The sequence below is a fragment of the Lichenostomus cassidix genome, chromosome 3 (assembly GCF_008360975.1).
Source record: "Lichenostomus cassidix isolate B80296 chromosome 3, HeHo_3.0, whole genome shotgun sequence".
Classification (NCBI taxonomy): domain Eukaryota; kingdom Metazoa; phylum Chordata; class Aves; order Passeriformes; family Meliphagidae; genus Lichenostomus; species Lichenostomus cassidix.
Genome location: NC_139483.1, coordinates 15,493,180 through 15,509,698, shown reverse-complemented (window position 1 = coordinate 15,509,698; position 16,519 = coordinate 15,493,180). Strand labels below are relative to the sequence as shown.

At 47.6% G+C, this 16,519-nt stretch overlaps 1 protein-coding gene across 1 annotated transcript in view; it reads left to right on the top strand.

The window, feature by feature from the left end:
- GALNT14 (polypeptide N-acetylgalactosaminyltransferase 14) overlaps positions 1-16,519 on the top strand; it is an 89,476-nt gene that overhangs the window by 46,957 nt on the left and 26,000 nt on the right. Inside the window, exons 3-5 of the mRNA XM_085054641.1 lie at positions 3,829-3,927; positions 12,276-12,343; positions 14,859-14,924. Coding sequence (XP_084910767.1) covers positions 3,829-3,927; positions 12,276-12,343; positions 14,859-14,924 — 233 coding nt within the window. The remainder of the gene's footprint in view (positions 1-3,828; positions 3,928-12,275; positions 12,344-14,858; positions 14,925-16,519) is intronic.

Below are 16,519 nucleotides of genomic sequence, written 5' to 3'. Positions count from 1 at the left end.
GCTTGTTCACTTCCATACAAGTTGGCACATATAATGCTGTATAGCTCTGTATCATACCATGCCCAAGGTTCCTATTGTTAGAATAGTTTCATGGAAGTCTCCTAGATTAGTTGTTGGGAAGAAATTCTTGACTGTGAAGGCGATGGAACAGGTTGCCCAGAGAAGCTGTGGAATGCCACATACCTGGAGGTGTTCAAGTGTCAGATGGGATTTAGAGCAACCTGGTCTAGTGCAAGGTGTCCCTTCCCAAGGCAGGGGGTTGGAACTAGATGATCTCTAAGGTCTGTTCCAACCCAAATCATTCCATATTTTTATGTTTCTGTTAATTTTGCTTCAGCTCAAAGACAGGCTTTAGGCACAACGGTTTTCCACCACTGCATGTGCCACTGTGAAAGGTTGTCCTGAGAGGTGTGACCAAGGTACTGCATGTCCTGCTCTCCATCCCTACAGGTGTAGAGAGCCTGGGGATGTTTGCTACTGGCCAGGACAGCTGGGGCTCTATCTTTTCCTTTCCACTGACAGCTCTTTACTTGCCTGTGGTGAGTAGTGGCTTCCTCTCTCCCTGGGGCAGTAATTTTCATTTTCCTCCCTAAAAGAAGTATGATGGGCAACCAGTCCAGGCTGGGGTTTTCCAGAGCTGATTCCTAAGGTGTTTGGTGTTTGTAGAAAGTTTCAGGACTTTCTGATTCTGAAATTATTTCAATTTTGAATGGGATAAAACCTTTAAACAAAAAAGTGGCTCTTCTGATCAAATGAAGCTTGACTTCTAGCATGAGGAAGTAAGAATTGTTCTCCATCTGGATGTTCTTCCTGGGGTTTTTAGGGCAGGTCAGCCTGGCTTCTGTCTTCTTTCAGCCCCCCAGAGGCTTGCAGAGCAGCCTGGCAGCATTCCTACTAGCACTTGCTATGCTAGGATTGCTCCCCAGTCCTGCTGCAAGGTTTCAAAGCATCAAACTTTAAATGGCTTTAGCCAGTGAGTTTCAACACACTGCAAATATAGGCAGTGCAGTAACTACTGGTTTTTTCTTTTCTTTCTTTTCCTTCTTTCTTTTTTTTTTTTTTTTTGAACAATCTAAAAAAACTCCTCAAACTTCCATTGGTTTCCTGGAAATGTTCTGGGTGTTGTTTTTGGTTCTGTTTTTTTTTCTTTGGTTGGCAGTTGGGTGACCTATGAAATACCATCAGCAGTACAAACCATTTATCCAGTGACAGCCTGAGGTAGCACAGGCAGCTTTTAGTGGGTTTATTTTCATTATTACAGCAATTTTAGGGCTGCATGCTGCAATTTTCACTTGCAGTGAGGTATTAAATTGAAATTACCCCAGATGTAATTGTCACACAAAATAATTCTGGACATGCTGGATTTAATGCTTTTCCAAGCTGTGGTTTTTATTACCCAAGTAAGTGCCAAAAAAGACACTTGTAGTCAACAACTTAAACTGAAATCTGCCTTCTGGGGGCCCAGGATGTTTAGCCGCATTTACACTGGGGGGGAAGGAAAAAAAAAGGGACCAACTGGAGGAAACTTTGGGAGGGCTCTTGAAAAAAGGGGTAAAATCCTGGGCAAGGGCAGAGTCAGGGCCACAAGGGACCCAGGAGGAGGAGCCTGGAAGATGCAGCAGCTCTGCCTAACTCTTCTCAGGCTACTTTTGGAGAGGCAAGTCCCAGCTGTGCTGTCATGCTGGCTGAGTGAGGCTGGGGGTCCACAGCAGCACCATTCCTGTGCTTGGGATGTGACAAGCCTCCCTAGACAGCAGCCAGGGGTGAGGTGCAGCTCTGAAGGTACAGTGTGTGACATTCCAGCGTTTCCCACAGGTGCCTTGCCTGCTTGGGCCAATCTGGTGCACCGGCATCTGGAGTTTTAAAAGCAAATTGTTGCACACGAGGAGCCTCAGCCAGCCTGCAGCATCCACTCCCACCCGTGGGAGGCACAGACACACCCAGCTGCTGCTTTATTTACCAGCTCCTTGGCTGTTGTAGTAGCATAAGTAAAGTATTGATGACTTTGTATTTTCCACTCTCTCCCATTCTTTTCCAGAAATAGCTTCCCGTGTTTGCTCCACAGAGCCCTGCTGGAAGTGGGTGGAAGGACACGCATCTGGGAGAGGTGTATAAATAGCACAGGGGGAGCAGTTGCCATAGTCTGTCCCTGCAGCTCTGCAGAGCAAACGGGAGCTGAGCCCGAGTGTGGAAAACTGAGCAGCAGCTTCTTTCTCATCATACCAGTTTGGGAAGGCTTGGCTGAAGCTGCATATTGGGTGGTGCAAGGGGCTGCAGGGACCCAGAGAAGCAGCTCAGGGCATGACCTGGTGCTGTTTCATAATTCAGAAACTCTGTTTTCAGCATCCCTGAGAAGCTGAATTTTGATGGATGAGGGTGTTGTCGCACAGGGCAATGTTGCTGAACTTTCTCCTGCATATGGAATAGCTGTGTGACTTTGGCGTCCTTTGGGGATGGACCCAGAATTAGAATTGGCTCGAAGGTGAATTCCTGGTGGTGATGACTGTGCTGAAAGAACAGGGGAGTAAGGAAAAACCTGTTTTTGGTCAAGTTGAAGCAGGATTTGGAAAGGGTTTTGGGCGAAACAATGAGAGAAAGCAGCAACTAATTTAACATGAGCTTGCAAATATTTTGTCCCTTTTTTTTTCTTATCTTGGCAATTGTTTCTACTGTTGTGCACTCTTGTTTCCTTTAATTTAGTTCACTTTGTAAATAACCAGAAATGCAGTTTCAAAATGAAAATATGGAAAACCTCATAAAAAATAATATCTGGAACATTTTGGCATATCAGAGGTACAACATGCTGGTCTTAATAGCATAAACCAGGAATATCTGGCTGCTCTTACATGCTTTCTCCTTTCCATCCTCAACTTAATTTTTCCATCTGTTTTTACTTCACCTTGCAGATATTGTGGCCCAGAACTTTGGGGGAGCAAACTGATGGTTTGTTGGAAGAGTGATTGCTCATTCCTCTTTCCTGCTCCGTTTGAGGATGGTAGTGGTAGCACCTGGGTGTGACACAAGAGCAGACAAGTGGCATGTGGATGGGAAGGGACATGATGGCTGTGATGGAGAACTACTGTTGTGTCATCTTAAGACCACCTTATGGGCCTGATAGGGACCTGGAAAGGGCAGCATGGATGTAAGAGATATCTGAATTTTCTGGGCTAGGACTATATTGGTGTCGGCCCATAAAAGCCACAAATTTAATCAGCTAAAGGTCAAAGTAATTACAGAGTCTGTGACATTTCCTCCTGGGAAGGAGGCAGCAGGGGCAGTGGTTGCAGCTGTGGCTTTTTGCCTTCTGCAAGGCTGGCTTGGAAAGTTTTAAATCCCAGTCTTCCCTGTAGTCTTGTTATGCAATTAAGGCAGAATTAATAAGGAAACAATTAATTTAGAAACAGGGCTTGGCTTACCTTGCAACTGACTGGTGGGAATTGCTGCCTCAGGAGGCTGGGAGTGAGGAGGCTTGGAGCTGGAGCTGCAGGGATGCTCTTACCTCTGCTGGTGCCACGAGCCAGGGGGCTGAGAAGAGCACTGGTGAGTAATTGGGAAGCACTGTTTAGAGGAAAGGGCTGCCAGCTGGGTGCCTCTATTCTCATTCCTTCCCATTAATGACAGTAAAATTCCTTGCTATTTTAAGCGTTGGTGACTTCTGTGGCTGTTTCTGGACTCCTTCAGAAAGGATTCACACAGAAAAACTCTTACTTCTTTATTTGTAATAGTGGCTAGAGGACCATGTACTGATGGACTCTGCTGTCTGCATTAATGATCTCCCACTTTGAATTCCAGCACCTGAACAGCCTTTTCTGCTTTGTCCCTCCCCAGGTGTACGACTTTGCACTACAGCCAGGACCTGCCACCCACCAGCGTGGTCATCACCTTCCACAACGAGGCCAGGTCCACCCTGCTGAGGACAATTCGGAGGTAAGAGCTCCAGGGGATCTCTTCAAAGAGGGTCAGTGGTCACCATAAATAAAGGCAGAATCTGTTTGCACTCACCACAGCAACAGGACCAGACCTGCCAGCTCTGTCTCAAATGATGACCAGGAGAAATCAGTGTGAAGGTTGGGTGCTGAGAAGTAGGTTTTACATTGGGATGCTCAGGAAAGTGAGGAGCTGTGCTCCCTTAGCGGGCTCTAGCATGGGAAACTCTGGAGGAAATGTCAGCAGATTAGACAAAGTCTGGGCTAAGAGCTTTTATATCCAGCTGGGTGTGAGTGCTCAGCTGTATTTTGTCCCAGTCCTCTAGGGACAGCTATCATTTTATGCATATCTGCTCCAGTGCTGCTGGATGAGCCTCTCCAGTGCCCCATCGAGTGCCAGAAAGGCTTGCTAATTGAGAAGCCCTAATGACACACATGCAGACCAGATTTCCAAGGCTGGTTTCTGTGCTCCTGCAGGGACACGGTGGAGCACTCTGGGCATGTGGCCATTCCTTCATTTGCCGGTTTGTTCTTGGCTCTGTTTTGCTGTCGTGGATAGACTGAAGGCTTCATTTTCACTGCAGGTTTTTGAAGTCAGTGTTTAATCCCAGTGTGTGCCTTGAATGTGCAGGTTTCCTTGTGGGAAGATCTGGTGGGGTTTGTCCAGGTCTGGGCTGGTGGGTTCCTCTGTAGCAAGCTTGGGTGTGCTGTGCTCTGTGCCAGTGGTGTTTTGCAGCTGCAACTCATGTGCACATTGTGAAGGTCTGTGCCCTGCTGCAAGTCCTGTCTTTTAAACCCTGGCATCCCCAGGGACCCCTTGCCATTACTGGTGCTGCTCAGACTGGGGTTGCTGCTTGGAGAGAGGCTTCAGCTGTGCCCTTTTCACTGTCATGTCCTTGCTGAGCTTTTCTCTCAGCATCCTTCCTCAGGTGAGCGTATCCAGGGCCACAAGTGAGTTTGACAGTCCTGAAATTGAATTCCTGCTCTGCTTTATGGTTTCATGCCCAATCCTGTCTCCTTCCTTCACACTCAGTAATCTGTCACTGCTTTCTCTCTCTAGGGTGTGTGGATTTTGGGTGACACTGATGCTTGGTGCTGTGTACCACCTCCCTGATCCTGGACCTTCTCTTTCATCTTTACAGTACTTGGCATAAGTTTGCCATTCTCCAGAACCAGTTGTAACAGAGGTGGCAAGTGCAGTCCTCTAGCCCCTCAGATACAGGGTTCTTATAACATGTGGAGTGCAGGGATTGATTTTAATCTCGTTTCTCCCCATAGCTCAGCACCTGACTGTCCTGCCAGGTGTGATGGCAAGGTTAGAAATACAGGTACACGGAATTTTTACTTCTTCCTCTGGATTACTGTTCTTTGAAGTTTCTTTTTTATGTTTTGTATTGCTCCTCATCACTTATGGGTCCTGGCAATTCCAGCACTCATGTTTTATCTGTGGGGAGGTTTTCCCCAGCTGGGGACCCTTCTGAGCCCTCTTTCTTGTGGGTTCATCTCCCAGCAGTGCCAGAGCCCCTGAGCTCACTGAGCTGCACCACAGAGGCAAGCCCAGGCAGTGAGGAACTGAGCTGACAGCCTTGGGTCCCCATATCCTCTGCTCCTCCCTGGGCTGAGATCCTGAACTCTCCTGAGCTGATCCCCCTTTTTCTGGTCTCCATGGTTTGGCCTTTGGGCACCAGGGTTCCCCATTTTCTGCCTGGATGCAGTGCACAATGTCTTGCTTTGATGCAGCCAAGCCTAGGGACACTAATCCATGGTGGCAAGTTGTGCTGATGACATGGTTCCTGCTTTGCTGCTCTCCAGATGTGGTTGTGCACATATTGCCACCTCCCTGTCTCTTTTTGTACCCAGCTGAGAGCTCATCTGCCTCTTTAGCCTCTGTAGGTTAATTTGCTTTGCCTTCTGACTGCTTGGGGCTTTGTCTCTCTTGCTCGCCAAATACTCATTTTAATTAGATCTTCCAGATGACTCCATCCCACAGTGGCTGTAACAACATGGATCATTTTCCTTGGCCATTCAAAACAAACTCTGTCCTCCTCACATTGCTTTGTGCCTTTTGGGGCAGTCTGTGGCCAACTGCTTTGAGCATTGTGGTGGGTAAATTGGACACCTCTTCTACCCTGTTCTCCTCAGTACATCTGCACAGTGGTGTAACCCAGGTGCCAGGTGGACAGACTGAGGAGCAGAGGGCTGATCTCACTGTAGCTGGTGGAAGATTTTGAATTGCAAACCTGCTTTCCTGAGTTCCAGTGTGTTGGATTTTCCAGCCTCATTGCAGATTCAATGTTCTCAGTTAAATGCCATGGCAGGAGCAAGAACCAGGGGAAAGAGACGTTGCCTGGCTTGTCCAAAGCTGTGGGTGATGGGGCAGTGTCCCCACAAAGGGGACAGTTCCTACATGACCCCATGGAAACACAGAGGAGTGGCAGAGGCAGCAGCAGAGGGAATCGCCTCTTGTAGAAGGGACCAAGGATCTGATGAGCAGGGGAGATTTTGCTATTCCTGTGGTTTTCCTGGGTGCTTGAGAGCCTCAGTGCTCCCCAGGTGCTGAGGCTGAGCTGTGTTTCAGGCTCAGTGTGTCTCAGGCTCCTGGCAGGAAGCAGCAACACGTGGCCTCCACGGCACCCCTTCCCCAGGTCACGTTGGGAGCTTTTGGGATGGTTTGTTTATGGACATTTTGCGTTGTCAGAGTTACTGAGAAAAGCTGGTGGACTGTGTTGAATAATGAATTCATTTAAAAGTTTCATGATCTTTTCTCTGACCATTTGCCAGCTGGAAGTAAAGCAGGGGGAAAAAAAAAAAAGGAAAAAGTAAATTTATCGAATGCCCACATCTCTGCAAATGGTGAAGTCAGCATTTGTAAATGTGTGCAACTGCTGTGCTTGTGAATATGTACAGCTGTCCAGTGAGTAGGGAATGGGATCATGAGAAAGGGAAATAGAAAAGGGGAGAAGAGGCCAGAAAGGAGGAGATAGTGAATAGCAAAGCAGCTGAGACTTTTTTTTTTTTTTGCTGTGCAGATGGTGAAGAAAGTATTATTGGGTTGTTTCAACCATTCACTTTTCAACATGTTCCTTATCCCTGTGTGGTTCAGTTTCATGTATTTCAAGCTCCAGGGCTCAGTGCCTTAAACATGATGAGAATCTCTGATGGTACATGAGATGGTACCATGTGAGTAAACTCAAGGTGGGAAGGCAGGAGCAAGGGAGAAAATAAGCAATGCAGAGGCATTTAAAATAAAAAATAAAAACTCACCAAAACAACAATTGATTCTTTCCAGTTTTGCCATACTGTAGTAGCCTAGATTTAACAAGGGAATCCTAATCCTGTCATGTGGATGACCTGCTGGGCAGAGGGTGAGACAGTCCCGTTTACTCTGCTGAGTGGTTTTTATTTATTTATTCTTCAAACTTGCAGCTGGGGAGCTCAGGGCAGGAATAAGAAAACTTTAATTATTTACCTCTTGCTGACAAACCAAAACACATCCTTTGGCAGGAGTCCTGATGCAAGTGCTGTGAATACCACATCAAACATTTAGATCGTTAATTAGCAGAGTGAATATCCTGCCTTTCATTTTTCAGTGCTCATAGGTGAGAGAAGTGATGTCCTGGGCAGACAGCACCTTGCACCTTCCCCTTGTGCCACTGCCTTGTCTGCATCCAGACACATCTGAGACAGGGAGGTGACAAAGCCTCCTTGCTTAGGCAGCGTCGGCACCATACAGAGTCTGTGCCATAACTGAAATGAGCCTGATTAAAGAAGCAAAAACAAGCCAGGTGTTGCACAGAAACTGTATAATTAGCACTTTGTGCTGACTATTTTTCATTTCTTTTTTTTTCTGCTTTTTGCTTAAACCCTGGACTTTTTTTTCCCTCTTAATTTGCTAATCATCTCTCGTGGTGACTGAGTACACAGCCCTCCGTGCGCTTTTACCTTTTGATGTTAACATAAGAGAACTCTTGAATTTCAAAGAGCTTGGTGGGTATTTGAAAGAATAAAATGCGAAAGCCGCAGTGTAATCAAAGCTCATTATGGTTATTCTTGGTGTGATGTCTTTCTTCCTACATAATTAGCCATTTGGGGTTGTTGAAGCAGTTCATTTTGGTGGGTATTTTCTCTCCACACTCTCAGTCTGATTTCGATAATTGTGACCCTTGGCCCTTTTCATACTTTATTATTCTTCCAAAGGTGTTTTCTTTTCCCCCTAGTGAGTCCCAATATGTTGCCATGGAGAGAAATTAACAAGTTCATGAAATCCCAAGGATGGGTGTCCACAGTCATCTCTCTAAAGCAAGTTGGTGATGACCAAAATCACACTGACTTTTGGTCAGATGGTCTAAATTCCTTCCCACAAACATTTTCTGTGTCTTACATGGTCAGGGTGACTTTTGCCCTGGTATTTATTTGGAGATGAAATTGCTGGATCCAGTGCTTACCTCTGGGTAGACAGAAAAGGCTCCCAAAAAATTGTTGAGGAGGATGGAAAAGGGACCTTACAGTGAAAACTGAAGGTGAAATTCTCCATGGCCACATTGGCATAAGGTAAATCCATTGAAACAAAGAAAATTTCAGGTTGTCTTTTCAAGAGAATTCAGCAGCAAACCTGTTCTTATTAGGTGGAGTAAGAGTAAGCACTTCTGGACTGGAGGCATGAGCTTTCATTTTGATGCTAACAGGTCTTTGGGCAATTTAAGGGAAAAAATGTTGTGATCTCTAGCTCAGCAGAACTTAAAAACTGTTTTGATTTGTTAAAGTATGCCCATCACTGCAGTATATGTCTACCTATGTTTGATTTCAGGGAAAAAATCTATAATAACAGAGGGACTTCAAAGCACTATTATATTGTCTTCTGATTTTACCCATATAAAAGGGGAAAAAAAAGCCATGCACAGACATAAAGAAAAGACAGTATTAAAAAAAAAAAATCAAAGCTGAGCAGAGGCACAAGTGATAGAAAAGCCGGCTTTGAATTTTTGAAAGTGCTTTTATGGTCTATCTGAAAAAAAAAAAACCAGCCCAAAAACTGTAATGTTGAAAACGTGGAGGATTTGATGCCTCATTTTCCCATCCTCCCTGAGGAGCACTGCAGGAGGGGTGCTTATATTCCATGTTTCCAGCATCATGTGTGCATTATCGTGTGGTTAAGATAGCACAGGCAGAAAATGCATTGGAGATGTGAATTTGGCTTTGCTGGGGATCTCTCTGTGCCTGCATGAAGTCGCCCTCGGCTTAGCAGCAGTTTTGGGGCTTGTTGGGGTCTGTGCCCTGACTTGCAGGGGCAGTAATGAGCACAAAGTGCATGAAATCAGTGGAGATCAGGTTCCATGGAGGCAGCCTTTGGACCACCCTCACCATGGTGAGTTATTCACTCAGGTTTTGGGAAAGTGGTGTGTGGTGAGTGAGTCCCACCAGGGATTTAATGGGAGAGGGCTGTGAGGATGCAGGTGAGGGGATGCTCTGTCACCCACAGTGATGTCTGTCATTAACCCCATGGAAGGGTGGTGGTTTATGGAGCCAAGGAGCCCTTGGAGATGTTTTTCCATCATGGGTCAGCATGCTGGCCTTCTCTCCCTTGCTCTAGTCAGTCCCACAGATGGCCACTGTTGGCATTCATGGGTCACCTTCCCTGATTTGTGGGGTGACAAGCCCAGGCACAGAGTTGTCAGCAAACTGCTTAACCTGGGAACAGTTGAAGCCTCCTCTGAGCAAACACTGGGCTGCACCTCTCCACCCCAGCGCCTTGGAAATGGTCCATTTTCTTTCATCAGTGGTGCCCTGGCAGGAGTTCTTCTAAGGGACTGAGTACTGCTTAGAGCCCAGGTCTGAGCCTACACAGTCCAGTGCCATGGTTTTGGCTGAGTTGTTCTGGCTGGTACCAGCAAAAGCCGAATCAGCCCCTTTACAGCCTTCTTCCCATAGAGTTAAACCCTGCACTGCATTTCTGGCAGCCAAATCTCCAGGGGAGACCAGGCAAAGGCAGGCCTTGACTGTTCCAAGTTGCCCACTGCCTCCTCCCCTCCCGCTCTCAGTGGGTTATTTATTTATTTTGCTGGCTTTTTTACCAGCCTGCTTCTTTCCTGCAGGTTTCACAGAGTTAGTTTTCCAGGCAATCAACACTTGTTAAATATTCCACTGAGCGTGATATTGCTCTCCTGTCTCTGTCTGCTGATGCTCAGCTACGGTAATTTGCTGAACTCAGCTCTCGCGATCGGGGATTTCTAAAAAATAACAAGCCTATTAATAACAATAATTAAAAAACACTTGACAGGTGGAAACAGCACATCTAAATTGTTCTGTGTGCCCCAGCGGGAGGAGGGGCATTTAGGCACTTTTTCCCAGTAGTTCATGCAGGCTGCGGGTGTTGTCGAGGTGGTGTTGTCTGACTCTGCTTGGTACAACACCAAGTGTCAGGGTGGCCACAGCAGCTCCAGTCTGTTCCTTAGGGGTCAGTGGCTTTCTCTTCCTCCCAACCTTAGCATGCAAGGCATCTGAAGTGGGGGAAAAGAATGGCTTTTGTCAGGATCCTGAAACTGGAAGAGGCAGGGATCGTGTTTCCTGGGAAAGTAATTCTTGGAAGTGATTTTTGAGGAGCTCTATGAGGGAGGTGCTAGGCTTACTTACTCTGGTTTGATAGAAAACCCCCTTTTTGAGGATTTCTGCTCAGGGAAAAGAAAAACCAACATGGAGAGCATATTCATTATGTGTGGGAAAATTTTTTATTGTGAATTGCCCAGAGAAGTTGTAGATACCCATTTACTTGAAGTGTTCAAGGCCAGGTTTGATGGAGCATTGAGCACCCTAGGCTAGTGGAAGATGTCCCTTCCCATGGCAGTGGGATTAGACCTGGATGATCTTTAAGATCCCAACCCAAACCATTCTATGATTCTGTTTCTTGCCTTGGGGTGTCCTGTATGCCTTCCAAAAAAATCCAGTTCATCTGTTTCCCTCTTCAGGATTGTAGTTCCAGCAGCTGGAGGGGTGGGAGTACACCAGTTCAGGCAGCAGGCACCTGGCAAAGGGGAATCCCCTGAGTGGGGTGGACTGCATTCTTTGCCAGCTGGTTTTGTGGCTCCCAAGTCCCCTGGGGCTTCTGCCTTTTGTAGCTCTCTTCACTGGGGTCTGGGCCAGGGATGTGGTTTTTCCAGACTTCCAGGTTTCTTTTTGCCAGAGTTTTGGGAGCCGGAGAGACTGGGAATACCTTATAAATAAGGATCTGGCAGTATCAGGGGCTACAAGATTGTTAGCTAGTTGGGTGACTGCCCTCCTGTGCCAGTGGGAAGATCTGAAGATCTGAAATTTGGGGGGATTTTAAATCCTGTGTGGAAAAGGAGCCGTGCTCAGGATGAGGGCAGAGAAGTTTAAATGCTGTAAAAGCCTGTACAACCTGACTGGCATTATCAAAGCCCAACTCAAGCACTTAGGAGACTTCTGGGATGCCCTGGGGCTTCTGCTTCAAGCAGACAGCTTTGACCCTTTGCTGGGGCAGGATTTTAAGCATGTGTAACAGCAACTGCAACTCCACATCTTACGTGTCAGGGTGACTTTTGCACTGGTGTTTATTTGGAGATGAAATTGCTGGAGTCAGTGCAACAAATCCACGACCTCTACGCCGTGAGAGAAAGGGAAAGAACAGGTCTAGACGTTTTAATAATAACAATAATAACCCTTGGTGGCATAATTAAGGGAGGATTGTAGCTTTGTGCCATGTTTCACAGTGTCTCTCCACACGGAGGGAGCTGTGAACCACATCCTCCAGCCTCTCTCTTTCATTACCTAGGTGGGCTCCAACCCTGCTCTTATCCTCTCGGCAGCCTCCGAAACACAGTCAGCTCCTGGATAAAAACAGGAGTTGTCCTGCCACAGCTGTGAGCTGTGTAAAGATGGGTTTGAGCTGGCTAATTTTCTCTGTGTTGGCCCTGCTGTCGCTGGACACCATATCATTAGCCCCAGAGGAGGTGGAGAGGTGATGGCAGCTTTGTTGTAAGCCCAGTTAGGATTCTTGGTGCAATTTGGAAAAAAAAAAAGTCAGTTTTTCCTGGCTTTACATGGGCCTCTGCTTTTGCTCACAGAGGTGAAAAGGGTGAATCTCAGCTATTTCCTAGGAATACAGACAGCTTGGCTTTTAGATCAGGCTACAGGGAGGTGATTGCCAGGCACTGTAGGTTACTTGGGGGTGGTGGGGAGTGGTTTCTGGGTCTTAACTAGTATATCCTTTCTGGAAATCCAAACCTGGTCTTCTGTGCTTTGGCAGGGGGGTCAGTTCCTCATCTTTTCCACTCCATTTGCTGGGTTGTTAAGTTGGTCAAGTGCTGCCATGGATTTTCTCTCTTCATTCCTTAGCGTGCTGAACCGCACCCCAGTGCACCTCGTCCATGAAATCATACTCGTGGATGACTTCAGTGATGATCGTAAGTGACCCTTTCCCTGTTAAAAGCAAAGGGCCAAAAGGCCTGTGAGAGACTGGGATTTGTGCTGAGGTGGGGGAGAGTTTGCTGGAGTGGAAGGAAATTTAAAGCTCTGTAGGTGTGAAGAGCAAAGCCTGCTGTGCCGGGTTTGTGGCGCCACGTGTGGAATTCAAATTCCAAATGATCCAACCCCTTCTCATGAAAATAATGCAAGAAAAGTGCATGGCAAATCGTTTTTATGCCCAGTAGACGTGAATCCAATCCTTACACAGCTGTATCCCACCGTGGCCGTGGTGTGTTTGATCTGGCTTTCAGCTGCAGCCAGGAGCAATTCTGGATTGGCACCACTGGAATTGCATGGGACAATGACAGTCTGACCCTCTTGACCTTATGGATATGTTCCACATGCATTCAAGCTGGTTGTCAGCAACTCTTGATTTATTTTTTCACCCATGGAAAGAGGATTCCCTCCATGGGTTTCCCATTTCTGAGGTGCACCATAGATAGCGTTGTACACCACACAGACAGCCCACATCCTCCTGCTGTTCCCTCCCAGTTAATAGCCTGACTCAAAGGAAATCAATATCCAGTAGAAGGTTGCTGAAGCCCCAGGGGCTCCCAGGGAACCACCGCAGCTAAAGATCTTGCCTGGTGTGATGGGAGAGCTGAAAATCCAGGTGCTCAGAGGAAGTGCTCAAAAACACTGTCTCAGGCATAAAAAGGATGATAAACTGGCTGAGTGGTCTGGGGCACTTATGTTTCAAGGAGCTGCAAAATAAAGCTGTTTACTTGGAAACGTGAAAACAAAGCCAGATAGGTTTCTTTAAAAAATGGATCTCGGCTTTGCTCTTGGATGTTATAAATAGGCACTGCCTCAGAGAGCATTAGGGACAGATTTCACACAAGACCCACTTCTTGGCATTGACACCTCCCTGGGAAGTTGCTGAAGCTAGGGGAAGGAGTGGAGCTGGGGGAAGGAGCTGCAGTGATTATGGTGAGCCCTGGAGCAGCTCCAGCACACGGAGCAGGCAGGCTGGGCAAGTCTGGGAACGGGCAGAACGGCTGTGACAGGGAAGAGGAGCAGCTGCAGGGACTCGAGCTGCCCTGGAGAGCAGCAGAGCAGCGTTTTTGGAGGGTGGAGGAAGTAAATGCCAGCTATTTGGCTAAATAGGCAAAGAGCTTGCCTTCCTGGAAGGAAGCAGGTTTGTAGTAACACAGCTCCCCTGTCACAGCGTGCCCAGTGCTGGGAGCCAGGCAGAAGGAACAGGGCTGGGTTTTAACTCATCCCAGGGCACCAGAGGGGAGCCTGTTTCCTGTGTAACTTAGAGCAGCCCCTCAGCTACTCAGCGCTTCTCAGCTATCTGACATCTTCTTTCCTGTGATAGTCTGAGCCTGCTGGCATCTGCTCTGCATGCATTTACATAAAATACATGCATTTGCATAATACACTACACACACATGGTCAGTTTTTTCCCTGCAACCCACCCCAAGCAATTAGTGCTTCTATCTCATGCCCAGTTGTGTCTCGTTTCTCACCTCTCTCTGCCTGCTGACTTGTTATTCACTGGGATGCAGTTCTTCAGCACGTGAGTTCCCACTATCCCCAGCAGATTTTCATTGTGAGTTCGTAGCCAAGCCCTGCCACTTCTGCTGCCCTGTTCCGGCTCTGTCCCTGAATTGTTCGGGGTGTGGGCACAGTGATCTCTTGCTGGCAGAGATTTCTGGAGGGGCTGAAAGTGCTCAGGGGGTTAGTGGTTGCAGTGGTTGGGCAGAGGGGATGGAGCACACACCTCTCTTTTGATAGTGCCCAGGAAGAGGAGGCAGAGGGGTGAGAGCCTTGAAGGGGTTGTGGAGGTCACAGTGTGGGTGTGTAGAGGTGGAGGAGCTGTGATGGGTACCCCTGACATTGACAATTGGCTGGGAGAAATCCGGGTGGGGAGGGATCCTGGGACTGTGTGTGGGATTGCAGGACCTCCCTAGCTCAGGTGTAGGTGGCTGTCAGGCCTTTCTGCCCCATGGAGGTGTTGCCTGGGGCATGAGGAGCCCCCACCTGCCCCACAGGGCTCTCTGTGAGCATCCCTTTCTCCTCACTGAAGGCTCCAGGCCACCACAGGAAGCTCCTGCCCTGCCAGGCAGACACGCATCAACAGCTTGTGCGTTGCTTTGCAGCTACCAAAAATAGTCATTTGCATTAATGTGCAGAAATTTAGATTCTGACCTGAACCACAACTTTTCTATGCTGATTTTAGAGCATAATTCAGCTGCTCTCAGTGTAAATCTGCTGAATTTACACTAGTTTTATGAAAACTGCTGCTCTGCCAGTCCCAATTTATGCTGCATGAGCTGGGTGGTAAGGCTGTTGTGACCCAGCAATGCAATTGCCCTAACAAGCCATCAGCCAGTCCAGGACAGGGTCCTCTCCCTGCTCCCAGTCTCTCCTAGGAGTCCCCATTTCTGGTGCCAGAGCCACTGTGAGGGCTGAGGGTGATGTTGGTGTCCTCCCTTTGTGTTTCCCAAGCTGATGACTGCCGCTTGCTGGGCCAGCTCCCCAAGGTGAAGTGCTTGAGGAATGGACGGCGAGAAGGTAAGAGCTGCCTGCCCACAACCCACTGGGGAAACCCAGATTTTGGGCGGTGTGAGAGTGATGGAGCCAGGGGAGACCTGCAGGGAGTGGTTGACAAGAGAGGTCAGTGATTCCTGGGAACAGGGTGGGCCCTGATAAGAGGAAATGTGATAAAGGGCTGGGATTTGGAATGGATCTCCCCTCTCTTGCTGAAAAAGATGGGACTATTAAGATATCCAGTGAGGCTCAGCTGTAGCTTATTAGCCAGAAAATTAGAACAGGCAAAACAAAGCCCCGGGTCTTATTTGTAAAGATGTTTGCTCTAATGAGAGAGAGAAGATCTGCTCCTGCTGCTTCTGTGGGATTTTTTTTTCAATAATTAATTATATTTGAGAGATTAAAATGGGCTATATGGAGGATGAATGTATGTCCTGCTGGGCTGCTTCTGGCAACCTTTTGAGACATCTTCCCATTCCCCATAGCCTGAATGTGTGTTTCAAATCCTGCTTTGCAGTATTAGGAGTACAAAAAACAAAGAAGTTTTTTCATGCTGCGAATGCAAGGTGTGAGTCCAGGCCAGTGTTGGGTTGAGGAGACTGAGGAGTTGAGGGGGTTTTTTCTCAGTGGATTCTTTCTGCAGAGGGTTTCAGCTCTGTAGGTCTGGTGACAGGGTGGCATCAGGCCCCAGGGCTGTAAGAGACATTCCTGCTTTGACAGGAGATTGAGGGAGGTCTCCACAGACCTGCACCTCCTTCTCATCTTTCTCCCCTGTGTTTCAGGGGTACATGTGTGCTCATCTCCAGCAGTGGACAGATTTGCAGTTATTGGTGCTATATAAATCAGTCAGAATGTGGGAACTCAACCTTACCTTGCTTAATACATCACTTAAACTGTATCCCTCAGGGGCTGCCAGGATTTGGGAAGGGCGAGGGTGAGTGAAGAATATACTTCTTAATGTCTTAGATTCCATAAGATCTTAGGAGTCACAGAGGGACTTCAGGGACAGTCTGCATTGCAGGAGGAGACCTTGGAAAATGCTGGATGCTCAGGCTTTGTTCACCTGTCCTCTCTTCTGCTCAGAGGCTGTTTCTTGACCCCTTTCCCTTAGGGAATTTTAATATGAAAGTCAGTGACCACTTGCACGGACCTGGTGCATGGCTGCTCCCAGAAATCCTGTCTCTCTTTATCTGCCCCTATGTCCCATTGTAATGCCACTGTTTCTGCGCCATGCAGAAGTTCTGCTCCACTTGAGTCACCTGTGTCTCCTCTTGTTTGCCAACAGACCATCTCTCCTTTCTTATGCCATGGTTCCCTTGAAAATCCACTGCAGGCAGGAGGAGTGTTGGAAAGCTGGTGAACTCCTGCATAAGTAGGAACAGGGCATCTTTAAGGGCAGTGATCTTGCCAAAGAGTCTAGTGTGGAATCCATGTGTGCTTTCCATGACCTCCCTCTCTCTTCATTTTTCATTGGCACAAACACGTGCAGCAATCCAGTCCCGTCTCCAAATGACTCCAAGTTCACCATCAGGGCCTGATGAGCTGAGTACCTTGAAAAGCCAACGCTCTTTCTTTGGTAGAAAATGTGTTCCCATGGAACTGCAGATCAGCAGTGCTCC